General features: G+C 39.4%; 1 protein-coding gene across 1 annotated transcript in view; it reads left to right on the top strand.

Moving 5' to 3' along the window:
• Positions 1-2,719: 2,719 nt before the first annotated feature.
• Positions 2,720-26,621, top strand: part of NUP107 (nucleoporin 107) — a 32,055-nt gene continuing 8,153 nt past the window's right edge. Inside the window, exons 1-17 of the mRNA XM_056339919.1 lie at positions 2,720-2,825; positions 3,603-3,688; positions 5,441-5,530; positions 11,477-11,592; positions 12,450-12,585; positions 13,105-13,208; positions 15,029-15,156; positions 15,481-15,529; positions 16,829-16,900; positions 17,382-17,470; positions 18,352-18,430; positions 19,467-19,580; positions 21,865-21,955; positions 23,110-23,186; positions 23,725-23,784; positions 25,207-25,352; positions 25,456-25,504. Coding sequence (XP_056195894.1) covers positions 2,818-2,825; positions 3,603-3,688; positions 5,441-5,530; positions 11,477-11,592; positions 12,450-12,585; positions 13,105-13,208; positions 15,029-15,156; positions 15,481-15,529; positions 16,829-16,900; positions 17,382-17,470; positions 18,352-18,430; positions 19,467-19,580; positions 21,865-21,955; positions 23,110-23,186; positions 23,725-23,784; positions 25,207-25,352; positions 25,456-25,504 — 1,494 coding nt within the window. The 5' untranslated portion in view covers positions 2,720-2,817. The remainder of the gene's footprint in view (positions 2,826-3,602; positions 3,689-5,440; positions 5,531-11,476; positions 11,593-12,449; positions 12,586-13,104; positions 13,209-15,028; positions 15,157-15,480; positions 15,530-16,828; positions 16,901-17,381; positions 17,471-18,351; positions 18,431-19,466; positions 19,581-21,864; positions 21,956-23,109; positions 23,187-23,724; positions 23,785-25,206; positions 25,353-25,455; positions 25,505-26,621) is intronic.

The raw sequence follows: 26,621 nt of genomic DNA, 5'->3' as shown, positions 1-26,621 counted from the left end.
TTACACTTCTAAAGCTAGCAGGGAAGAGGCAGTATCTTCACTCCTCTAGTAAGTACAAAAATCTGCATGTGAAATCACAGCTCTCATAAACTGGGTTTACTGCTTGTAACATGCCCAACACAACAAAAGCCCTTGGCACTACTGTCATGATTTTCAGACACAAATAAAATGACAGTTACAAATGTGTCTCTCATTTCTAATAAAAAGGGGGGTTTAGCTTAGCTTTCTCAATAGGAGTAGGCATAGGAATCAATTTGTTTAGGATAAAACCCCCAGCAAACGTTAATTTGAGTGTCAACACAGGTATTTTAATACTAAGCAAGCACATAAATGCTGTAGGTAAATTTTTGAGTATTTAATTTAAAAAGAAAAAACAACAAACTTTCCTTACATTTTCATTTTTAGAAGTGAGAAATTGCACACTTCCAGGAATGTGTTTCAACTACAAAAATGTGGGATAAACTATGAGCTTTCTTCCTTCTCTTTCAAAAAGGCAAGGTATAGTGTCAGTGTCAAGGTTTTCTTTGTTCTGAATGCAGTTGTGATGCTATTGCAGATTGCACAAGAACTTTGTTGTGCTCTTGCTTTTGATAGTTCTGAATTAAGGCTACAGTTTTGTATGTGCAGATGTCATTATACAGCTTAGCAATGCATCAGGGCAATTTATTTGATTTGTGAGTTGTCTATATTAAAACATTTTGTAAAGGGTAATTGGAGTTTTGAGTTAGTTTACTTGTTTTATTTTAATCTAGTATATCCTGAACTTTAACCTAGTATACTCTGTAAACCCCACTAACTTCATAGAAAGCTGGTAGGGAGCAGAGGAATCTTGGGCATTGGCGATAAATATGCCGTGTTTCTGTGTTAGTTGTGGTAGCTGCTGAGTTGGCTTTGCTCGTCCTGCCTCTAAGTATGGAGTATTACTACCCCTTGTGATATTCTGACAACATGGCTGCAGTTAGGATTACTGTTGATGCAAATATGCGAAACTTAAGATGGATTTATAGTCTTTGATTAAAAATTAAATTCAGAGTCCTTCATATCACTGAAAAATTTACATCCCCTTCTACTTGGAAATGCAAGATGCTTGCATAAGATATTCAGTTTTTTCTTTTTTTCCTTTCCTTTGTTTTAGATAAATATGAAGTAGGATGCTAGACAAAAAACACTAGTCTGAAAACACCTCCAGGTTTTTGCCCTGTCCTGTTCCACCCACCTTCCTTGTCTCCTTAGCAGACCTAACTTGAAGCCTCTAAAATGCTTCCCCACCGTGCACTTAAAAAGGCTGTATCTACACTGAGACAAGTTCTCTCAAGGGCCACAGATCTTGTGTATTCTATTACAGGTTTGGTTGGCTGGGTAGTTTTAAAGCATGCATGCTGCCTTCTTAATTTCTCTTCAGCCTTATTTCTTTTGCTTTGTTCTCATCTGTTGTTACTCTGAATAAACTTTAGGCAGCATGCAAAGGAAGCGTTTTCTCTGGTGTCATTGCATCTCTCATTTGTCTACACTTCTGCCCTGAGAAAGGGCTAGCCCAAGAGTGTGAGCTGCCGGTGAAGAATTGAACCAGATACTATTTTGTGCGTTAGTCTCCTTGAATTTCCCACTGCGCTACAGAGACAATAGTGCTATGCTTTTTTGTGAGGCTAGGTCAAGAGGTAAATTCTATTAAATATGTTATAGTGACTTAGGATACAATAGTTCCTTTAATATTCTTTTAGTTTTCTGCCATAATGAAGGCTGTTACCTTCGCTTGTGCTTTCATGAATAGCCTCCATGATAGAAGGACAACTTCATTTTTTTTACATCCCAAACTAAATTTCCTGAATGACTAATCTACTGTCTAAGGGTCTTCTGCTTGCTTGTGTTCTTGCGTACCCGACCTTCAGCGGGCCCCTCCGCTGTCCCTGGCACAGCTGCCCCAGGCTGGGCTCTCCAGCAGCCTCCCAGAGGCGCCAGGCTCGGCTGCCACAGCATTTTGTCATCTTAAGCAAGCTGTGGGACTTGAGGCAACGTCTCGCAGTTCTGAGGCATTTTGTAGCTGTTCTCAGACCTATGCCTTTGCATGCGGAATTTAAATGCTTTATTTCCTCGAAGCACCCCCTTGTAGCTGTAGCCCCAAATACACCCGAGACTTGCAAGCGTATTTCGGAACTTGTCTACACGAAAAACGCAGTTTGGGCAGTTTTCCTTGTACTAGAGCGCAAGTGGATGAACTACGGTCAGTAGCAGCGCTTTGTGCTGCTAAAAGTAGTGTTTCCCTGCAGTTAAAAAGCGCGCACAGGCCGCGTGGCGGAGGGGGCGGCACTCGGTACCGCTCTGCCCGGGCGGAGCGCTCCCCGGGCTGGGTGCCGGTGTGCCCCGTAACGCTGGGGCCAGCAGTCCGGGTTACACCGGGGGGAACGGGCATAAGTTTGTCACTGGTGAAAACAAACTCCTCGTCGCGCAGGCCGGGAGGCGGGCTGCTCGAGCGGAGCGCCTGAGGAAACACTGAAAACGCATCGCTCGTCCGTCTCTGCGCGATGCGGTAACGCACGCAGCGGTTTTAAAAACGGGGTGGTTTTAAGCTTTGTCGCTGGAGGCAGGATGCTGCTGCCCGGGGACCGGCGAGCAGAGGCGCCGCGGGCTGCGCGGGGAGCCGGCGCCCCCCTCAACACCGGGGCCCGCCCCCGCCCCCGGGCTCCCCCGGCTCCCCCGCCCCCTGCGGCGCATGCGCGGCGCGCGGGCGGAAGCTGTCCCCTCTCCTTCCGGGCCGCGGGCCGGCACTGGCGGAGGCGGGAACGCTCGATCCCGGGCTGCGCCGGGCCCGCGGCCGCCATGGAGAGGTGGGAGCCGCGGGGTGGGGGGCCGGCCCGTGCCGGTGGGGCCTCCCGGGGGGTGTGGTCCCCCCGCGGGGTGAGGTGGGGTGACGCGCCCCCCTGGAGCGGCGTGTACGCGGTGCGGGCTACGGAACGCGGCGAGGCAGGGGCAGTTTTTGAGGGGGTGTCGAAGGCTTTTCTGTCACCCGGGAGCTTTAAATCTGCGTGATTCCTTTGGGGACGTGTTTGTACATTAAACTTGAGTTGTTTATTAGGCCGGAGTCGCTGAGCCGGGCCTTGGCAGGGTGCTGTGCGGGCCGGCCTGCGGGGCAGGCTCAGCCGCGGCCTTCACGGCCCACCTGTAGCTTCTCCTTTGCTTTTTAGTAATTGTTAACGATTTTTTCCTCGTCTGGAAGACATGCGAACTTTCTCGGTCAGAGGTGGTTTTGTGTTTCTGAAGAAAAAAAATCAAATAGTGAAATCACGTTATGCTTTCAATTGAATTATTCAGTCCAAAATTTCATACTGTTGCACCTCTTACTAGCTTGCTTTTTTTGTTTTAATAAGAAAATATCTCTTGTATAGGAGGAACAAAGCATGAGTTTTCAGACAAACTGATTTTTCTAAGCTGATGAGTGATACTAGATGTTCTGTGGAGAAGACTGGACATCAGTACTAGAATTGGAGATGACTTACGCTTTGAGTTTCCCAGTTGTGGAGTTACTTGAAGCAGCAAAACAATCTTGTTGTATGTTCTGCTTGGATTCACTTGCTTACTTTGTGTCTATGTTGCTGTTCCTCTAGAAATGGTTTTGGAGACCCGTTATCCCCCTGTGATGCAGAGGTGACCAGACCTGGGTGGAAGCAAAGCTCTCAGAAAAAAGTTTCCAGTATCCTTTTTCTGTAAAGGCTATTTGTCTTCTCTTTAAGTGTTGCTTGCAGTGGTCACAAGCTGTGTGTAGTTTTACTACTGCTTTGATTTTGAGCATGTTGAGAATAGTTTTCTAATACACAGCAAGTTGCTCTTTGTTTTATACTCATTTAAAGTGAAGAAGGTATGAATGTAACGTGGAATTGTTACCTGATTTGTGAGGTGTTTGCAGTCAAAATTTTGCTATTGCACTATCTCATATTTTTCCCTTCTGTAGTCTGTTTTCTATATGGTATTTTTATGCCTTAAGAAGGAAAAAACTTCAAAAACAAAACTATGATTGCAGTATCTAAAAAACTAGTAGGGAGAGAGATGAATGACTGACTGAAAGAGTGACTAGGAAATCCAGATGAGTTTCATTAGAAAAATACTCTGTTTTCAAAAACATGGGACACTTCTTAGCCTTTACAGAAGAATTTCGGAATAAGCCAAAAGATGCAATTCTTTGCCTTTTTGTAGAATAGTATTTCCTCTGGATGGAATTTTCTCTTTCCCTTCCTTTTCCCCACATTGTAATATCAAACCATGTCAAAGCTGTTGTAGTGATGGTTCAGAACATATTAGTCAGTAGAACTCAGGGAAGGCAAGAAATTGTTGAAATGCTCGTACAGCAATTCATGACTATATTTAGATAATTACTTTGATTGTGGGTTAAATATGGTTGCAAGGGTATTGCATTGCCTATTCTCTGAGCTTGTGCAGTCACATTTGCATAGTGTAGTGTTTTACAGTTTTTCATGGGCTTATGAACTCAGGTTGACGTCAGCCCAGAGAACTGTGTGAGCCGTAGCTGACTTGATCTCAGAGTTTTTGAAAAAAAAATTGAAGTTTTCTTCACTCCATTGTACTTTAATTTTATGGGTTTATGCTCTGCATGTATTATATTATCAGGGTATTGTGTGTATAACTTCCTCTTACTGTTACTGTGGATAGAAGCGCACAGATGTAGATTTAAATACTCGCTGAATTTCCACACACACACACACGTATTTACAATAAGAAGAAAATACCATGTAATTTGACAGCTAATGTAATTGTATTTTTCTGGTTATGATAGCAAAGGAATCCAGTATATATGTTTGTCCTTCAGTTTTTTGCAAGCAAGATAAAACTAGTGAGATACTGGCCCTAGTTATGTTGTCCTTAAGAATCGTGGTGTTCTTGGACACTGATATAACATAGGATACTGAAACTTTTATGCAACTACTTCTTAGTAAACCATACCTAGAGCACTGAACCTAGTTGCTGACAAGAAAAAGCAAAGCAGAGCAACAGAGACTTTTTTTGTTAGTCATCAGCACCCTGGAATAGAGAAAGAACTTTTTTTTAAAAATGTGTTCAGTCTCGGGTTTTCTTTTATTTTTATGTAGCATAGTATTCTTTTACTGTTTATGTAGCATAAAGCAGCTCCTTATGGGGCAAAAATACTCTTTTTTGATCTGACTGGTTATGAGGAGTCCCAGATCTGTTGTGCTCATACATTGCAGTGTCCCTTTTAGCCCTTCAGCTTTTAAGTTTCTGCTGAAATGTTTTGTGATCTAATTCAGTCTTATGAATGAGACTTTCTGCTTTAGTCTGAAAGAAAAGATGTGTAATCTTCATAATATTTGAGCTACCGCAAAATATTTTTCCTTTCCAAGTATTGACAATTGTTTTGAATAGAGCCAAAAGCATGCTTAGGAGAGTGTTTCTTAACTTGCTTATTAATCAGTTCTTACATCCCTGGATGACACTGTTGGAAACATGACGCCCAGAGGACAGTTACTTTCCCGAACTCCTTGTTCATTGCTTCGCCAGCCAGGTAAGACTACTTTCTTTCTCTAGTGTTTAGTTAAAAGAATGATATGCTTGGACTTCATAATTGATAACAATGCATAAGGAGAAAGACGCAGATGCGCTGTACTGGGTCCGGTGAAGGACTGCAAAGTTGGTTAGGGAACTGGAGTATCTGACATATGGGGAGAGGCTGCAAAGGGCTTGGATTGTTTAGCCTGAGACAGAGAAGGCTCAGGGGGATCTTGTTAATGTATGTAAACACCTGATGGGAGGGAGTAAAAAGACAGCCAAGCTCTTCTTGGTGGTGCCCAGTGGAAAGACAAGAGGCAGTAGGCACAACAGGACGTAGTGGGAATTCTGCTTAAACGTAAGAATAAGCTTTTACTGTAAGGGTGATTGAATGCTAGAGCTGGTTGCCCAGATGGTCTGTGGAATCTCCGTCCTTGGAGATAACCAAAGCTGCCTGGACAAGGTCCTGAGCAACCTTTTCTAGTTGACACTCCCTTGGGAAGGGGGGGTGGACCAGATGATCTCCAGAGGTTCCTTCCAACCTCAGCATGGTGGGTTGGTCCTGACTGGATGCCAGCTGCCTGCTAAGCTGCTCCATCACTTCTCTCCTCAGCAGGACAAGGTAACACCTTCCTGCCACCCTTCTGTTCTTCCTGAGCTCAACTTCACTCCAGATTTCCCTACCTCCTCCCCTAAGCAGCACATAGGGACAGGAAATGGGGGTTGTGGTCAGTTCATCACACGTTGTCTCTGCTGCTCCTTCCTCCTGACACTCTTCCCTTGCTCCAGCATTGGGATCCCTCCCATGGGAGACAGGTCTCCACAAGATTCTCCACCAGGAGTCCTTCCCACGGACTACAGTTTTTCACAAACTGCTCCAGCATGGGTCCCTTCTGTGGGGTGCAACCCTTCAGGAACAGACTGCCCCAGCGTGGGTCCCCCACGGGGTCGCAAGTCCTGCCAGCAAACCTGCTCCAGTGTGAGCTCTTCTTTCCACAGGGCCACAGGTCCTGCCAGGATCCTGCTCCGGCGCAGGCTTCCTGCAGGCCACAACCTCCTTTGGGCATCCACCTGCTCTGGCATGGGGTCCTCCATGGGCTGCAGGTGGATATCTTCCACCATCATGGACCCCCATGGGCTGCAGGGTCACAGCCTGCCTCACCAAGGGCTTCACCACAGCCTGCAGCGGAATCTCTGCTCCAGCACCTGAATCCAGCACCTCATCCCCCTCCTGCACTGACCTGGGTGTCTGCAGAGTTGCTGCTCTCCAGATTCTCACTTCTCTCTTCAGCTGCAGTTGCCCTTGCACATTCCCCACCCCACGCCCCTTCTTAAATATCTCATTCAGAGGTGCTACTACCATCACTGATGGGCTCAGTCTTGGCCAGGGGTGGTTCCATCTTGGAGCTGGCTGGCATTGGCCCTACCCAGACATAGGGGAAGCTTCTGGCAGCTTCTTACAGTAGCCCTGCCCACACACACCCCCCAAAACCTGGCCATGCAAGTGTGATACACTCAACTAGTTGGTGATTCTGAAGTTAAATGCATTTATAAATACGGAAAAACCCCACCTAGTAGCAGTCAGCATACATGTTCATATGTTACATATTTATGCTGTTAATTAATACCAATGGATTTTTGCCTTTAATTTTTAAACGGTATTTGAACTTAATTTTCATTTTTTGGCACAAGAGTATGTCCAGTATCATTTCAGTTTCTCTCAAGTACCATGTTGAAACTGATTCTTGCCTTACTAGTCAGCAGTCTAGTTTGTTGTGTTGCCTTTTTTTGCAGTTCTTTTGGTTTTTGCAGTAGCTTTTAGTTCAAGATGTCTGTCACATAGTGTCTCCTCAGATATTTTTTCTGTTGTTTTTGTGTCAGATTAATTCTGTTGCTGACCTTTCTACCAGGTTTATTTATTGGTTGCATTGGTAAATGATTTTCCTCTCCACTAGCAGGAGAGAAATTAGATGGCACACCTCACAGAAAGGCTGTGGTACTGCACACGGTGGCTGGGGTCAGGTTGCCCTGAAACCTTCCAGTCTCAGCCCCTGTGTGTTCTGCACCAGTGGACCCATATTAGGAGTGTGTTGGGGGTTCTTCCCATACTGGCACTGCTGCAAAGATACGAAGTTCCAGAGAGACTGTTTCTTCATGGTTTCTCGGGGTTCCTAGCAATTTCTGTGTAGTCCCTGCTTGTTCTCATTTAGTGTAATACCTAGTGCCTTCTGTTTGGGTGGCCAGCAGCAAGATAAATGATGTTAGTGTCAGCCACCTTCTCAAGCACAAATTGCTTGTGTGTCAGCATTGACAGCTGTCACAGTCAAACTGCAGGTTGTTCTTAGTGTTGACTTGACACTAAACATACTGTGAAAAGGTCTGTAATGCTTTTAGAGCCTCCATCACTGGTTGTGGCTGAAATAATGAAACATGCCCTTTCCTTATGTCTCATTGTCATCACCAAGACTTACCTCCCTTTTCCTTGACTCAGTCTCTTCCTGTAGTCTCTATTTTGTTATCATTCTGGCATTCATATAGGGATTCCTCTTTTTTTGTCATCATCTAGCCAGTGTGTTTTCCGTCAAGCTCCAGGTGGATGGTTGCACCTTCTGCTGCTCCACATCCTCTTTTAAGGACTGCTTGGAGATGGGTGAACTGTTAGTTGTTTTAAGAGAGGAGCATTGTGTGTCATACCGTGATGATCAGATAGCTCTTCAAAATCAAATAGATCTTGGCCACTTTTATCTTCAGATTGTAACATGTGTATACCATGTTGACCCCTATCTGCCTTCAGCAAAGATCTTTATTTCAATTAGCGTCTTGATTTCAGTTAGTGTGTGTGATGGCAAGTTAGCTTGCCATGATTTTGTCACTATGAAGTTTCTGTTTTGTCTATTTTTCAGAAAGCTCAACAGTATAGAATTTCAGTAAGAGGTACCATGCAGTTCGCTTTTGGAGCAGCTGCCTCCAAACCATATAGAGAGTTGATGTCAGGTGAAACTAGAGATTACAGATGCAAAATACTCTGATCAAGAAAGTTTAGTGTTGAGCAGCAGTTCATTTGTATGGCCAGTCAGCATAGAGATGCCACATCAGGAGATGTTACTAGCCAGCATATACTCTATAAACCTACCATCTGTTTTTTAACAGACCTCAGAAGGAGACTTGCTAGTTTCTGAATAATGATTCTCTCTGTAAACTTCCCTAAACACAGCTGACAGCCATCCACATGTGTGGCTATGGTTCACAATAAACTTCCCTGCAACAGCATTATGAGTGGACAGGCAGTCCTTAAAAAGGTTTGCTATTTGATGTTCCTGCACTATTTAATCCAAAGACTTCTTCGTTACAGCTCTGCATCTTTCCTTGGCATTATGGCTTTCTTCTGTTTTACCTCTGCCACAGCATCATCAAATTTTGAGTCACAGGTGTCATCTGGTACATAGGCTAGAGCTACTTCTCTTTCAAACTGTCTGAAGGTTCTGCAACAAACAGAGATCAGCATTTCCACTGCTGTTTCTGTTCCTGTTGTACAGCCCTATTCCTACAGTGGAACATTTAAAGTGTTCTTATGAAGTGCATCCATTATCTCCTCTCCCGAGGAAAAGGTTTTTGCTTCCTTTGATGTCAGTTGTTCCTAATTGTTGATTTGGGGGTATTTGATAACTATTCAACATAGTTCTTTTCTGCCACCCTGTAGTGTGTTGTATCATATGGGTAGAGGGGGTTATAGCAGTTAGTTTCTGGTACTGTAGAGGAGGATGACCCATCAACAATTTAAGTGCTTTGATCTGCAACTTCAGAGTCAAACTGTTAATGTTAGTAGCTGTAATTCTAGTTCTACAGATTGAAAATTGATTTGTCTCTTTGATCTTCAGTATGCCTTTCATGTCTGAAGAGTTTAAGGGAAATTTATTAGTGATGATTTAAGATATGTGCTAATACAAGGACATAAAGCTTGGGACAAACCTTTCATTCTTCAGTTTTCTCAATCTGTGTGAAACTGATGCATGGAAAACTAAATCTACCTGTTGATACGAAGGCTTCTAGAGTCCCTGTACCTGTTTGCAATTATGTTGTCCCCTTATAATTTGGGGGTGTCAGCAATCTGACAAGATATACTCGTGGCAATCTTCAGGACTGGGAGCACTGCAAGAAAGTTCTGTTTACCTCAGGCACTGGGCAGGGAAGTGCCATAGGGATTTGATCTTCTGCTTCCAAACTGCATGGAGTCTGATGGAGACCCAGGGCATGCTCTTTATTTTGTGGTTGTATATGCTGGTGTGGACATTTTTGATGCCTCTGATTCCAGCAGTCCTCAAGTCCAAAGGAAACCATTAATGATCTCAATGCTGATTGAAGTTGCCTTGTTATCAAGAACTGCTGTTGAGGGTCGTACAAGCACTTCTGTCTCCAAATTTGCTAACAAAATGTTGGGACTGTGTCCTTCCCTCTTTACCACTGTTGACACAGCTCCTGATTTGGCTATCACTGTCCTGATGCAACCAATGTTTTTAGATGCTTCGCAGGCTGTTTGTGATTGATAAGGGGACCAAAGCAGCTGTTGTCTTGATGCAAATTCTGTGGTCTTTGGGCTGTATGAAGGTCTGTTGTGCTGTAGCTCCCTGTTGTTACAGGATGTGGCATTTATCATCTTGCAAAGCAGCGTCCCTGTTTTTAACATTGGTCAGATATTCCTGGAACATTAGCCACTGCAGTGATGTGTGGGAGTATCTGGAGCAGATGTAGTGCTTGGTAGAGCAGACTTGTGATTGCCTTTTGCTTTAAGGGTTCAGAGACTAGTTTCCAAGAAAGAGTGACTGGAGATTTATTGCTGTTTATGCTCATGGTGTGTATTTGCTGCTGTAGTTAAACCAAAGGTGTGTCACACATTTGGTGCATATACACACTCGCATTCAACCTGGCTTCAGACTTCTATCTGGAATGCTGCTGGATTTGATGAGGAACTGAAATGACAATAGGTAGGCTTTGTCTTTAAGTTTGGACATGCCTTACTTGAAAAACTAGGCCTTGAATATGACTCAGGCTTGGTTAACAGGGTGTTTGTATAACTTATAACTAGATGTGTAGATTATTAAGATCCATTATTGATAATTAACCTCCTTCCTTCTAAGTGTCATTGGGCCTAAGACTTGTTTTTCTTTTATAATTGGCATTTGTGTGTTTGGTAAAAGCCGTCTGATGGAAGAAGAATGAAAATGGACAGAAGCAGGTTACTTCTCTATCAGGCTGGTTTGCCTGTTTCTTGTGTGACAGAGCAGGGTTTCCTAAATACTTCAGTCTCTGTTGTAAGATTTCCTTTGGCCTCCTTAGAGGAAAGAAGGGACAAGGGCAGTGATCGTCCCCCTGTACTTGGCACTGATGAGGCTGCACCTCAAATACCGTGTTCAGCTTTGGGCCCCTCACTACAAGAAAGACATTGAGGTGCTGGAGCATGTCCAGAGACGGGCAGTGAAGCTGGTGAAGGGTCCGGAGCACAAGTTTTACGAGGAAAGGCTGAGGGAACTGGGGTTATTTAGCCTGGAGAGGAGGAGGCTCAGCGGGGACCTTATTGCTGTCTACAAGGAAGTTTGTAGGCAGGTGGAGTAGGTGTCTTCTCCCAGATAACAAGCAACAGGACAAGAGGAGATGGTCTCAAGTTATGCCAGGGGAGGTTTAGATTGGATATTAGGAAAAATTTCTTCACTGAAAGGGTGGTCAAGCATTGGAACAGGCTGCCCAGGTAGGTGGTGGAATCCACATCCCTGGAGGTGTTTTAAAAATGCATAGATGTGGTGCTTAAGAACCTAGTTTAGTGGTAGACTTGGCAGTCCTGGGTTAACAGTTGAACTTGATGATCTTAAAGGTCTTTTCCAATCTAAATGATTCTATGATTTCTGTTCTATGATAGAGCATAGTGGTCTTAAATACTTTTTCTCGGAAAAGGCACTTTCTCTTTCAGTTACTGCACTGACTCGAAGTTCGATGAAGCAATCAGATGTGTCTGCCCTTCTGGGAACAGGAGGGAAATCTCCTCTGATTCTACCAACTTCTGGACTTTTTGGCAATCTGTCAATGGTAAGATGGTTAGAGGACCTTTTTCTCTTTTGTTCCTGTGAAACTTAGAAGAAACTACAAGTTTACTGTGTTTCAGTGTTGTTTGCACCAATGACAAACTAGGTGGTACAAGCTTGCTAGTACTACTGTTGCTGCTTGCAACTAGTATTATTTATTACTGTGGTGTTCTTTGAGATGATGCAGTGAGGAATAAGAGGGTTTAAAGGGCTTGCTAAATAGAACCATAGAATCATAGAATGGTTTGAGTTGGAAGGAACATCAAGATCATCTAGTTCCAGCCCCTCTGCCATGGGTAGGGAATACACCATGTGTGTTAAGCTAGTCCTTGTAACATCAGCTGGTGACTGCAAAAATCCTGACTTTGCTTGTTTACAAATTCAAAGCAATTCACCAAAAAGGCTGAAAGACAGGTAAATGGTTCTGATTCAAATTGCTTAATTTTTCACAGCTGCTTTACAGCCTAGTCAATGTTACTCTTTTTTTACTTTGAAAGACAAAATACTAAGTAAACATTTAGCGTAATTGAATATGAAAGTTTAGAGTGATTTACTTGTTTTAAGAGAAAAAGTGATACATGGTGTTGTAAAGTAACCAGTCTTATTAGATTAGCTTCTACTTCAGTTATTTCTGAAAAAAAAATAATAAATGATGATTTCCTTTTTCCAGATTAAGATTTACCTTTTCGGAGCTGTTTATTAAAGGCATAGTTGCACCTTATCTAAAGGCAGTTATTTAACTATTAGTTGTTTAGGATTGCTCTGTTTATACGGTTCATATAGAAGGAAAAAGCTTGGAGGTAGGCTTGTAATAGTTTGAGATTGCTATTTATTTTCCTTATGTTGTTCTTATGCATTTAGTTGGATGAAAGTAGCTGGACAATGGCACTCTCACCTCAGCAGACAGGCATATTTGTAAATCTGGACACATCCAATATGACAGAAGATGTCACTATGAGCGCTGTACTGTTGCGTGAGGATGATCCTGGGGAAGCTGGTGAGACATTCTGAAGTTTTCATAATAATTGATCTATTTTTATTTGTGGGATATAAATATACAAGGTGGGTTTTTTTCTGTGTTATTTGCTGACACTTCTTTGTCAAAACCAGTCTAGTTTAAAGAGTTCAGAAAGTTAATCTCTTGAAGCTATTGGTGTTCTGAGAGTTTGTCTTCTGTGGAAGCTGATGGCACAAATGGGATGCTCTGGTGATCTAAGACGCAAACTGGATTAGTTTTGTGGAGATAAGCAAATGAATTTGTTGTTAAAACTTCTACAGATGACAGGTTTACAACAAAAATTTTATAATTATTTGACTTGACTCGTAGCTTCTGTGTGTCTTACTATTTTAGCTGATAAGTTTGTCTGACTTCATGGGTTATAAATAGGTTCATATCATCATTGTCTTCATTTAGATTTGCAAAAGATGAGATGCCTTGTCATCAGATGTATTTTTTTGTAGTCTGGGATTTTGTTGTGTTGACTAATACGGGTGTTTCTTCTTGAATCTGTTCTAGCTACTATGAGCATGTACTCAGACTTTCTGCATTCCTTCCTGAAACATACATCAACGACCATTTTTGAACTTGTGGATGAGTACGAAAGTATTTGTAACAGTCAGGTAAGTAGTTTGCTTGGGTTTTTATTACTTTATATTACAGTCCCTACCCAAAGTAGTATTGCTTTTTTTCTTTAAGCTGAGAAGCCTCAGTGCTTAACATAGATACTTTAAATCTTCTGGCTGGTTGCAGTCTTATGAGTCACTCAGCGCTAGCACTGAATAGCATCTCTGTTTCCTCATACACCACTTTGGCACAGGAATACCCATTGTGTAGCTTGCTTAATACTAAAAATGTCATCTGGCTGCCATTCCACTACAAGTGTCAAGTGACAGTAAACATTAGCAGATGTATAGATTTTTTTTGTTAATAATAACATGTGTTAAAATGCACTTATTTCTCTTGCGTATAAATAAAATCATTTTATTATGATGCTTTAAGAGTTCTCTGCTACATTGCTAACAGGCTGGCAGTAGAGGGCTCAACGTTAGCTTTAATGTGTCTCTGCTTTTAGACATGTTTTTTTATTTGATTGGCTATTGACTGACAGTTCAGGATCAGCAGGGATTTAGTATGAAAGAAAGAAATTATGAATCTTCTATCAGTAAGTGTTGATCACAAGAGAGGTGGGCAGGTATTTTTCTTAAGAGACTTCATACCTGTGTCTGTTAAAATGCATTCTTGGTAGGAGCTTGCTCACCCTGTGTTGTGCAAATTTGTTGTTGGGGCTGAGTTGGAGAACACTGAGATCTTTAATGAGACACATACCACAATTGTGTTCCCAAGTGGGAAGCAGACAAGAGAAGGAAAATAAATGTGAAATGTATTGTTTTGTGAGATGGTGGAATTTCCAAGCTGAAATGGAAAAGAAAGTCTGTTCCATTCCTCCTGTTTGAGAATATGGATACTATCTACAAGATCATGGAATACTGGGTGGTTGTTTTAAGCCATGTGGAACTGGGGGGAGTTGGCTGTTGCCAAGGACCTACAAAAGCAGAGTGAAAGATGCTGCTCCAAGGATTGGCTTGGATGTTGCTGACAGGGCTTGGGATGGGGGTGGAGGGACAGCCCTTAGCTCTCATGCTGTCTCTCAGCTGTACTCTGAGATCAGCCTCGTGGCTCCTAGCAGCCACAAACTCTTTTCATATTTGCTGGGAAGTAATAGAAGGGAGCAGAGATCATGCTTCTCTCTTGCATCATGATGGTACACCTCATTCTTTTCTCCAAACCTGTTGTCCACCTCTCACTTGAAAACTGATTAATATATTGATGCCTGACAAACTGGGTACTCGAGAAGACTTTATTGTCTAAGTTTTCTTCATAACAAATAAAGGAAAAGATTAGTTTCTTTTTGTTGATACTGTGAATTCTGTGGTAACCCACAGTTTGAGTTTCCTCGTTTAACAGAGCTAGAAAGGAAAGAGTATCTTTTAGGCACTGATAAATGCATAAATGCTGTCGCAAGTACCAGTAGGACTGACTTTGTTTGATAGTGATGTATATGGGAGAAAAGTTGGGGATTTTGGTTGTTTGGTTTTAGTTTGTTGAGTTGGGGTTTTATTTCCCCAGTGGTTGCTTTCTCTCCTTCCCAGTCTTCTGGTGCTTTTAAATTGATCAACATAAGCTGGTTTTATCCTAGGTTTTTACGGTACATTGCAAAACAAAGCTACTCTCTTGGTTTATGGCCTCTAGCTGTGTTAATATTATTTTTATTAATAATTAAGGGAATTGATGATGTGGAGTATCATCTACCTATTTTGAAGAGATGGTAATCAAACTTGGTTGTTGAAAGCATTCAGGATAGTGAAGAGATTGCTGTAATGGCTTAGAAAAAAATATAATGATGGGCAATATTAACTATGTATAAATTTATTTACCTCAGGTGAATATACTAGGGAAAATAGTTTATCGGGCAACTCCTGGACAGCAAAAGTTTTCAAAAACTGCCAGTGTCTTGTGGCTTCTCAAGCAGGAGATGGTAACTTGGAGACTGTTGTCCTCACTTTATAGGTAATTCTTTTGAAAAACATGTTATGTTTTTGCACTGAGCTGACTTTCTTGGAAATATTTTTTTTTATGAGTTTGTAGATATGGAGTGAAACAATTAAGTGCCTATTAATAATCTGTTTATGGAACTAGGTACTGATATGTCTAATTATTATCTGTTTACAGAAATGAAAGTTGTAAACAGGCCTATTCTTACTACTTTCGCAACTTCTATTATTTTTTAAAAGAACATTTTTGCAAAGGTATTTTTAAGTACTTTCACTTGTGCATTCTGCTGAATTTTCTTAGCTTATTTTAATCATTAGCGTTTTGCACTTTTATTTCTAGAGACAGAATACAGTCTGCACTGGAAGATGAAACTGCATTTGATATCACAGTAAGCTTGGACTATTTGGTTGTTGGTGTTTTTTTTTTAAGCGATGTAAGAAGCTAAATAAGCTAAATGTTGGGGGGGGGGTGAGAGTGTGAAACTAGATGATCTTTAAGGTCCCTTCCAACCTAAACCATTCCATGGTTCTAAATACAAGCTAAATGCTTGTATTTTGTTTTTACAATCTCAGTATTGCAGCCACTCAAAATTCAGAAGTGAAAGAATAAAAAGAGACTGATATGATTTTTATCAAGACAGATACTAAAATTATTTCATATATTGTGAAAAGTGAATTTAAATAGTCAGCTCTAAAGAGAAAATGCTAGTGTAAAAAAGTATTATACACTGTACTTCATGTTTTATTAAGTATTCCACATACACTTGGAAAACCAACTAGAAATAACTATTTATTTCGTTTTAAAAGTTACATCCATAGCTGTAATGTTCCCATAGGTCAGAGATAATTCTGCTTTGCCAAAAAGGAGAGCATGCAGTCTCAAGCTGTCTAGGCTTTGCAATCATGATTCCGATTTATCTGAAAAGAAATCCAAATTTTTTAGCATTCTTGTTTCAGCTGTAGTCGTCTTGTCTGTGTCAATACAGCGCTTCCAGCCTTTGCTGCCAGAATATGCTTAGGAAAACAACAATAAGTAAATTGACTCTGCCTTTATAACATTTATGATTGCAGTTGCTTTTTTCTCAGTCATATAATAGTTTCCTCTAGGATTCCCACTGCTACGTTGTTGCTATTAAATTAAACACTGCTGTGCCAAAACCCAATATCCTTCTACCTGTGTTTTTTAGGAAAATTCATCTTCTGTTCTTTTTTTATTGCAAGTCTATTTAAGGCCAACTTAATGCAGGACAGCAAATAGAAGGATCAGGGTTCTGGGTGGGGTATTTTGGGGGGTTTGGGTGGGTTTTTTTCTTCACTTGTTTAAGTGTGCATATGATCTTGAAAAATGTAAATTTTTTTATATATGCAGTAATAAATGGGATTTAGGGTAATATGAGTGCAGTCAGTGTAATCAATGGATCTACTGTGTAGAATCTTTCTGTGTTCATACATTTGTGAATTATATTTGGAGTCTTATTTTTACAGTTTTTAGTGTCACTGGATGTAAAAGATCACCCAAATAAAACAAATGCATAGTGTCATCCATTTTTAAAGAAGGGGTAGGGGAGATGTAGCATAACGAACTTGTAGAAAGTTCATGAGTTAGTGTGCGTGCAGTTTGGTATTTGTGGTTTTGTGGCAAGTTTTCTTTTCCGTGAAGTAATAATAATAATTTTTTTCTTAAACAGGTTTTAACTGCTAGTGAAAAAACAAATGTAGACAACTTGTTTCAGAAAGATTCACTTGTTCGACAAAGCCAGGTATGATGGGAAGTTTGTAAGATGAGAATGGAAATAGGTCAGTAGACAAATATTTATAACACTAATGTTCTACACACTTTTAAAAGATGTTTCTAATACTTATTTTTTTATATTCACTGAAATGTATTATTCTTTGTATGTGTAAAAATAAAGCTTTTTAGTCTCTAAAGATCAGAAATGTTTTTCAGGCTAGCTTGGAGAGGCTTAGGAAGGCTGAGAGCTATTCCCATTTGGAGCATCTGTTACTGTTGATGATGATTAATAAATTATTAAGTAGCACTGTAGTAACTGCAGCATCTAGTGAGAAATAAGAGATCAAGCACCTAAACAACCTTCATATTGGATAGTTAAAGTGGAATAGTCTTCATGGTACACCTTTGCTTACCATGTAGATAACGAGTAGGTCCAAGATGAGAGGAAGGCAATTAAAATATTATTTGTTACCTGTTTGTTTTAAAAATGCAATTTAATTTTATTCCAGCTGGTGGTAGATTGGCTAGAGAGTATTGCCAAGGATGAAATTGGGGACTTCTCCGATAATATTGAGTTTTATGCAAAATCAGTCTACTGGTGAGTTTAGACTTTCTTTGATTGTATACATGCTCCCATAAAGTGTAAGGTGCACAGACAAAGAATTGCTCTGAAAAAGTGGATTTTTAAAAAAGAAAAAATAGATGTAAAAATTAATATTTCCTACCCCTCTGCTGAAGTATATCTTCTCAAAAGTCAGTTACTGCATTTGAGGAGGCAAGAATGGGACAAAAACCATCAAAGCAGCTTAATTTAATCTTTAACTTATTATTTTTCATAATAAGACACAGTAAAATATGGTCACCTGCTGATCTGTCTGTTATTTATGCTGGATAAAACAATTTCTATTACGTGTTTATCAGGTGGTCACTTCTTTGTCTGGCTTTAATTTTTGCCTGTTAAAGTTCTTGTCATCACTTTGTGTCATTGGCCCTTCACTAGAAGCTGTTATTGTCATCTTTATTATCAGTGATGGGGTTTATGGCAGAAAAGACCAAAGACTACCTACCTTTCATGGTAGATACCTAGAATAAACCTGCTTTTAATGGCCAGTGGATCACGCTTTTCAGACCACATGTTCATCCTAAGCTGAATTTTTGTCCCAGACTGACTTTATAGTGAATGCTAATGAGCAGTTTTGCTCATGCAGAAACCAGTTCATAGTTAAATACATGAATGGTTGAAATAATGGGTGCTTTGGAAAGAAACTGAAGATATGTGAATTGATTCTAATACTGTACTACTTGTGAAATGTTGCATTTTCACAACAGTAGCACAGACCATTGATAATCCAACCAAACCAAGTTTGTCTGTTCTGTAACTGTATTCCATGTAACAAAAAATACATTTCAATATTTGTGTTTTATTGAAAGATGCTTGCCAAAAAAACATTTTTCTGAAAAACATTTCACTGCTTTCAGGGAGAACACACTACATACCCTGAAGCAGCGACAGTTAAATACATACATTGGAAGCTCTCGAGCTTTGGTAACAGAGTTGGTAAGTATTATTTTAAAATAAGGTTTGGTTTAAGGCTGGGTTTCAGAATTGGTTAGAGAGCATATATGATGTTTTCATAGCCTTCCACCAATTTTTAGGTAGTTGTACTATCCAAAAGTAGTTGAATTATCTGAATATTAGTACAGAAATTATGAGGCAGGACACCTCTGGAGTTTGTTTTGGGATAGGTGAACTTCTGTTTTCTTTTAGCAGTCACTTCCATACCCCACCCCACCCCCCATCACAAGTACCTGTGGTCTATTTGGTGAACTAAATGTCTTTATTGGTACTTTTTATGTCTGAAACAAACTCATGTTCCTAACCAGAAAAGCTTATAAAACTGTTTGGAAGCCCTTGCATATAGGCGCATGCTGTCTTTACACAGTAGCTAGTACAATGAAACCAAGTCCTGATGGGATTCCTTGAGAGCTCTATAATTTTATTTTACTTTATTACTTTTATATTTATTAATTTAATACTTTGATTTATTAATAATTTTACTATATTAGTAAAAGCAATAGGAGGGGAGTGAAGGAAAAGGACTGTCCAGTAGAACGAGGTAACGAACTGTCTCAGTGACAGCAAAGCAGTCATAGAAGATTAATTAAATTGGGGAGTGATCTGAGGTATTGATTGGCTTGAGAAAATGTTTGGATTACACAGAAGCAAGTACAGCTGTTGTGAAAAGCCTTCTTAGAAGGTGGAGGAGGAGAAACAGTCTGATAGGTAGAGAGGCAGAAGGAGAAAGGATGTTTGAAGGTGAGAACTGGAAGATGAGAAGTTCAGGGCAAAAAACAAGGTGGTGGAGTAAATATAGAGAAATTGCAATGGCTCCTTCTGATAGAAGCAGTGACAGAACAGGAATAAAATAAATGAGAGAGGAAAAACAGGGAGCTATCATGCTAGGTATTACATGGGTTGTACAGATTATTGGGCCAATGTGAAAAAATTATGCCAAATTATAAAACGGGGCAGGAAATCATTGGAAGATGCATATAGGCATTGTGTGGGTGGATGGTGAATTATTTCCTTGCAGGATCCAGATGCTCCTATAAGACAGAAACTGCCACTTGATGATTTGGACCGAGAAGATGATGCAAGGTTATTGAAGTATCTCTTCACTCTCATCAGAGCAGGAATGACAGATGAGGTAAGCTGCAGAAAGTTGTAGTATCTGCGTTAACTAGCTTAACCCATTTTAGATCTTACTATTAAAGTTAATGAAAAGCTGTGTACTAAAATGTCAGTTTAAGTTTGGTTTGTAATGATTTAATTTTCAATATATTATCAGTTCTGACAGTGATGGACTGCTAAATTAGTATTTGAATAAAATCTTGCATTTAGTTAAATAATCTGGAGTGTAGAATAGATGTTATGGAAAAAATGATGTATCTTTGGGGTTTTTTGTTGCTTGACTTTTTTTTACTGTAGAGGCTTGATATTAAATAACGTCAGACAAACACACAGAATGTTTCAAAGATCTTTCTAACTGCATTTATAATGATCAGTGGATTATCATACAGGCTTCCTTCTAGATTTAGATCAGATATTAGGAGGAAATTCTTTACTGAGAGAGTGGTGAGGCACTGGAACAGGTTGCCCAGAGAAGCTGTGGATGCCCCATCCTTGGAAGTGTTCAGGGTCTTTAAGGTGCTTTCCACCCCAAATAATTCTGATATTAGACCGGAACGTGCTTGCAATTTTAATGAGAGAGAGAGGGCTTTTCTTAGAAATAGCATTAAATTAAGCAAACTTCATTGTTCAGCTCCTCTAATGTTCCCTTGGATATATGCTGTGAGCGGAGTTGAGGGAGAGAGTAGGGCCTGTTTTTATCACCTTGTATGAACGTTTGCAATGGCACATTTGGAGGTGTGTCCCGGGACTGAGAGCTGGGGACCAGTGCACCAGCTCCATAGGCTAATACTGCCATCAGAAGAAACAGTTTTTTACAGCAGTTACTCTTAACTAGTTAAAATAACTTTTCTTTCTTGCTTTCTACCCTTTGTTTTCTTACCTTTATTGTTTGGCAGGGTCTTCAGCAGTGAGAACTCTGATAGAATTTATCTGAGTATTCTAGAAAGCACATTATTATTCTCCCTTATCTCTTTCACTGTTAGTCTGCTTGTTCCCCCACCTTAGAGAATATATGATGCATATACTTTGCATTAATCCTTAGCTGAGTAACATCCAGGCAATTTTGGTCTTAAAGCTGTTCTGAATAACAATTCCCAGTTGTGAAGTGGCTTTCATGATTTAATCATGTAAATACTTGTGTTGTCTAAAGGCCTCAGCTGGAAACTGATTCCTTATAATTGGCTGTATGTATATATAAAGACATTAATGAGGGGGGCGGGAAAGGGACTTCAGATTCTTGTGCCCAAGACCTTAGACTTAGGAATATGGTTACTTGCTAGTATTCTGTTCCCATATGGTCTACATCTATTCATTTTCTGATAGTACGGGCACATGAGCACATTGCTACAGGGTGATATGAATATAAATTTGCAGCATCAGTTGTTCTGCATTTGCTGTGATGATGTCCCTACTGTGATAAGTATGAAGTGGGTTATTCACTACTGAAAGAGTAAGATAAAATACTTTGAGTTAACTTTGAATTAAGAATGAACCTCTACTCATTTAATACACAGCAGGTAAGCTAGAACAACTTGTCTGTTCTTTAATTTTAGTGTTTGTCACCATTCCCAAAATAGCTGAAGGTGTGCAGCCTTCTAGTGTAAAAAGAAAAAGATTTAGCTAAACAAAACCAAGACTGCATGTTGCAGTTTCTCTCATACTGTTTTATCAGTCCTGGAACACTACATAATCTTTAGCTGACTCTTTTTTTTTTTTTTTTTTTTTTTTTTTTTTTTTTTTGGTATAGGATTGGAAGAATTGTAGGCAAGCTTTTTTTGTAGTTTCTGTGCTACTTTCCACGCTATTCAAAATAGCTTTGAATTAAACCTGTTTGTACTAGCACACAGACTATTGAATATCATTATGGGAAAGGTGGGATTGATATTTTTAATTAAAAGTGCATGAGGGATTTGGAAGGCAAAGTCAATTGGAAAAGTAGATGTCTGTGTGAAGAGATGGATTATATATCTAAGCAACAAGATGACACCTTAAACGTTTAGATCAGAAGGATGCCTAAAGCTTTTTAAACTAGCAAAGATGAGAGCATATTTCTCACATTACTTTTTCAGTCAGTATTTATAGCAAAATGTTTAGTGAAAAAAAACCCACCAATGATTGTTTTGTTTTATTTACTTTGAGATCTTCCAGTAATTTTGAATTTAATATTCTTTGTGCTTATTTTTTGCATAGTAGCATCTCCACGCAAATAAACTGTTACAATAGCGTTCACATTTTTAAAGGAGAAACTGATGGTTTTCCTGCCTTGAAGTCTGTTGCTGAGAAAATCAATTCTTTTTTAGGCACAGCGCTTATGCAAGCGATGTGGTCAGGCCTGGAGAGCTGCAACTTTGGAAGGATGGAAATTGTATCATGATCCCAACATAAATGGAGGTATCTACTTCAAAGTGCATTTGAGACACATGTAAAAATAGGGCAGAGGGCTTTCTCTTGAAGATTTCTCTCTGTGGCAAAGAGAAATAGCTCACTCTTTTCACCTTAAGGGCCTGTTTTGTATCTAAAATATTTTACCATGTCTGTTGAATGTGTAAAAACTAATATGAAATTATTTTAGTTGAAGGTATGAGTTCACTGAATCCACTTAACATTATAAAGTCACTTTCTTTTTGAAAATCAAGCATAATCACTAGGAAATAAATGTCTCTGTATGCCAGTCAGATCTTCTCCACCTCCATATAATATTTCAGTCCGTATATTCTCAACATCTGACTTCCACCACCTAGCAAACACTTTGTTGCTTACAGACTCAAAGTTGGACTCTATATCCAGCTTCAGAAAGGTAGAATAGGACTGGAGTTCAGCAAATGTAAATGCAGGAAAACTACGTGCTTTTAAAATATTTGAAAATATTTCTTCTTAGTTCTGGGGTTCCTTGCGCGTGGTCCTATTTATAACACAGTACTTTTCTTTATGCTTAGGGCATTGCAGGTTTTAGCAAAGAATTTAAGAACATGTGGAAGTGTTGTACGTAGCCAGGTCTGGAGGGTTTAATGCTTTCCTACTTTTCAAATCCTGGTAGCCTGTTACTTTTATCTGCATGCTTCACCAGTCCTTGCCTTGTTTTGAGTGTATCTACCTAGCCTGCTCTTAGGTGGGTTTTAATTCCATGCTGCATGCCCTCAGGCAGGTGTGTACAGAACAGCAGCACTGAAGTAGTGACGTTTTTTAAAAGTTTGTATTCCTTAAGATACAAAATTCCTTTTCTCCTTGTGTTTTCCAAATGTAAACATTGTAGATGTGTTATGGTCAAAAACATTATTTTCTTCAAAGCTAGATAGCAGCTAAGCTTTCAAAATACTGTAACTTTAAGATGTGCATTTACTGAACTTCCCAGAAAAGCCACCTTGTGGTCCAGTCAAAAGCATCAAAATGCTTTGGGAAGAATTCCAAAGAGATTGAAATTGGGTTTAATAATAGCGAATAGGCTTTCTCTTGTTACTGGTTTCTCTCATTTTTCAATAGCACTTCTTTTTGGTTGTCTCCCCACCCACCTCTTTTTTTTTTTTTTTTTTTTCCCTTGCATATAGGAAAAGAGCTGGAGCCTGTTCAAGGAAATCCATACAGGTGCATTTGGAAAATAAGTTGTTGGCGTATGGCTGAAGAGGTGAGATAATGCTGATTTGCTTGATATTGATATAGAAATCTGAACTTTTCCAAACTCTGTAATGTGATATTAAGTTAACCTACTGGCTCTGTTTGCTGCTTATAGGATTTGCAATTAATGTTTCTAAGAGGACTTCTGAAATAACGTATTTATGTCTTGCAGTGAGAAATCTACATAATCAGCATTAATTCTTAGGCCTCGGAAGTGTCTGGCTTTTTTTTATTTGGTTGAAAGTGAAACTGCTGACACTAACTTTGACTTTCATCTTGACTTAATTGAATGGGAAAAGAAAAATGTTGCTTTCTTTCCAGGTCAATATAATTTTTTTCTGGTAAGTTACAAGGGGGTGCCAGTGAAGGGAAAATCACTTGCTATTCCTGTGTTGGCTCCTGATAATGTCCTGTGATTTTTCCAGCTTTTCTTGGAAACTGTTAGATGCAACATTTTCTAATAGATTAATCTCTAATAAAATATAAAGTGACTAGAAAACTTACATGCTTTGTAATTAAAAGTTATAATTTTTTACTGATTATTTTAGGAGCAGTTTAATAGATATGAGAGAGCAATCTATGCAGCGCTGAGTGGAAACCTCAAACAGGTATGCCAAGCCTCCTAGTTAAGTGGTGTTTGGTAGCTGTGCATTTTCTCATATGTGACAGTGATATAATCAGAAATACTGCAATTACTGGACATTGTGCTTTTAAAGATCTAGTAAGCAGGGCGATAGCAAACATTGCTGTTTTAGTAGACGTGTTCCTTGTAGGATTTACGTGCCTTAATTAAATACACAGTAGACTTTTCCTAATGTTATTCCTGCTGACTTTCAGTACAAACAGTTCTAATGTTGTTGGTTTACTTCTTTTCTAGTTTATTATTATTTAAGAGCTTATATAGCTCTTGTGTTCCTGCTTATGCAGCATAGTCTTATGGATGAGTTGCTCTATCCAAAGATTGTTCTGTACAGAAATTTCATTATCGATAGGTTTTCTACTGTAAACTTCACAAAAATATACTTTTATCTTTAAGTAGTTCTCTCTTTTTATTAGTTTTAATCCTCCAGGTGTTTTTGCGCTCTCCCATTCCTAATTGATTTAAATGTATTTATTTATTTATTTTTAAGAACAGTGAGCAACACTGCAAACTATCATAAAAATTTTCTTGCTGTTACAGTAATCAGTGGTAAGCTCCTACTTCAGGAGCTTGATTCCTCTCTCCCACCCCCATCTTGGTATGATGTAGTAGAAATAAAGATAATGCAGAAAATAAAAAGAAGGGGAATAGGGAATGTTTTCAGGTTTTATTCATTGAAATTTAAAATCACTTATTTTACAAGAAAAAAAGCATTGTAAAATTATACAGACTTCTAGAACAGAAGATGCTTACCTTCTTGTGACATCACAGAGACATTTAATGAAATGAAGCTTCAGTAATTTCAGTAAAATTCTGTAAATTCAAAATTACTGTAAGAGAGAAGTGTCATGAAATGCAGTGTTTTCTCTGGAACTTGTCTCAGGGTTTCACTGCTGAAAGAGCCTAGCAAGATTCAGAGAAGAACTGGATATAAAATACTTCATATCACCACAGCGGCAGTACTTTTTCTCCTACCCTTCATCACTCGCTACTGCACCAAGACTTGTGCAACCATGACATAAACTAGTAAAGCCAAGTGAACCCGCTGAAAAGTGATTGGGCAGAAAAGTGGATAGTCTTCATCTGGACTGGTTTCCTGAGGTTGTACACAAGAGGGGGGAGTGATGCTGCCTCTGGAAGGAGGATAGGACAATTTGTATTGACTACCTTTGATATAAAATAATCAAGGAACTAGAGCATTATTCAGTGAAAGGACTTTTTTCGTATCCTGCTTTGATAAAGGAAAGGCTGCTGTTGAAAATAGTTGTTAGTCTGCTTTGGTGCCCAGAAATATGATCGTAAATTGCTGTTGCTCTGTTCAGATTCTGATAGTTCTCCATCACTTACAAATTTTGTGGTGTTTTGTGTTTGTTTTTTTTTTAATATGTAGCTTCTTCCAGTTTGTGATACATGGGAAGATACTGTTTGGGCATATTTCAGAGTCATGGTGGACACTCTTGTTGAGCAGGAAATCCGAACTTCAGTAATAACTGCAGAGGAGATGGAAGAGCTGCCTAGAGATTATTTAGAAACAAAGTAAGTTTTAAGTGAAATTATGTTTCTGCACTCAACAAAGTATCCTGTATAGTCTTTGGAATATTCAAGGTAACGTATTTTGCCTTTTCTTTCCTATTTGAAGCTGGACCTCTGAAAAAGTTTTTGAAGAGCTTCAGGCAACAGACAAAAAGGTACAAAATAATTACAGTGTTTCTCCTCACTGTTTACCATTTTTAACTATTCACTAGGTTCTATTTTTACTACACTATTTAATGAAATGCTCAAATATGCACAGTGACCAATTTATTTTAGGTTTTCTATGTCTGTAATGTGTAATTTCTCCATTCAAATAGATGTTTCTATATGCTGCCACCTTTTAATGATGAGAAAGATACAGGTTTTGTCTTTCCCCATATCTGCCAAATTAGCTGAGTGTGCTAAAGAAACAACTGACTAAAGTGTTGTCAGACTTACAAAGCAGTCAGAGTAAATCAGCTATTTACAGTTTGATAAAATGTGTAAAGATTGATGACATACCATTTTCTTTATAGGAGGTTTCAGTTTTCCTTATGGGAGGTTTGTGTGCATATTTCAAAACGTTTGAAAAATTTGAAGACATATTTCAAAATTATAAAGCATGTTCGCTTAAACAGAGTGTGTTTCTTTGTTACTTTTAACACCCAGGATACTTACTTCATTTAAGATGGCATCTATAACGTATCTTAATTTTGTAAAGATTAAATTGAAACTATGCTTACTTTTGTTCGATGGAAGACATCTAGCATTTATCACATAGCTAAGACAAAGGCATGTTGAAAGACAGCTTGCAGATTGATGTGGTCAGCCCAGCCGCCTTCGCCTGCCTAGTGCAATCGTCACCATATAGCAACTTTACAGGTGGCATTTGAATTATAGTTCATGCATTAATTCCTCTACTGGGGGAAAAAAAAAATTCTTCCTCCTCCACTAAGTTTCACAGGCCTTTTCTTTTCTTTAAGGATTTATACACATGACACATGGTTGCTGCTTCTGTGACTTTGTAGATCTATTCTCTGTAACTTTGTTAGTTATTTTCCCCTTCAGAGCAAAATGCCCTTAGTCTTGGATCTATTCCATGAAAGTATTAACTGCACAGATCTATAGCGTAGTTCTTTCTTTCAGTTTGTCAATATTCTTGTAATTTGACATTGAGATAGCAAGTACCTTTTCTTCTGCTGTTCATGCAGAATACTCTTTGAAATAGGATAGCTTTTTTTCCCTAAGGAACCTTTGCTTTATTTATAAGTTTGCTTTCTTTACACATTAGGC

Source organism: Falco biarmicus, chromosome 5 (genome assembly GCF_023638135.1).
Source record: "Falco biarmicus isolate bFalBia1 chromosome 5, bFalBia1.pri, whole genome shotgun sequence".
Taxonomy (NCBI): domain Eukaryota; kingdom Metazoa; phylum Chordata; class Aves; order Falconiformes; family Falconidae; genus Falco; species Falco biarmicus.
This window is presented reverse-complemented; position numbering and strand designations above follow the sequence as displayed.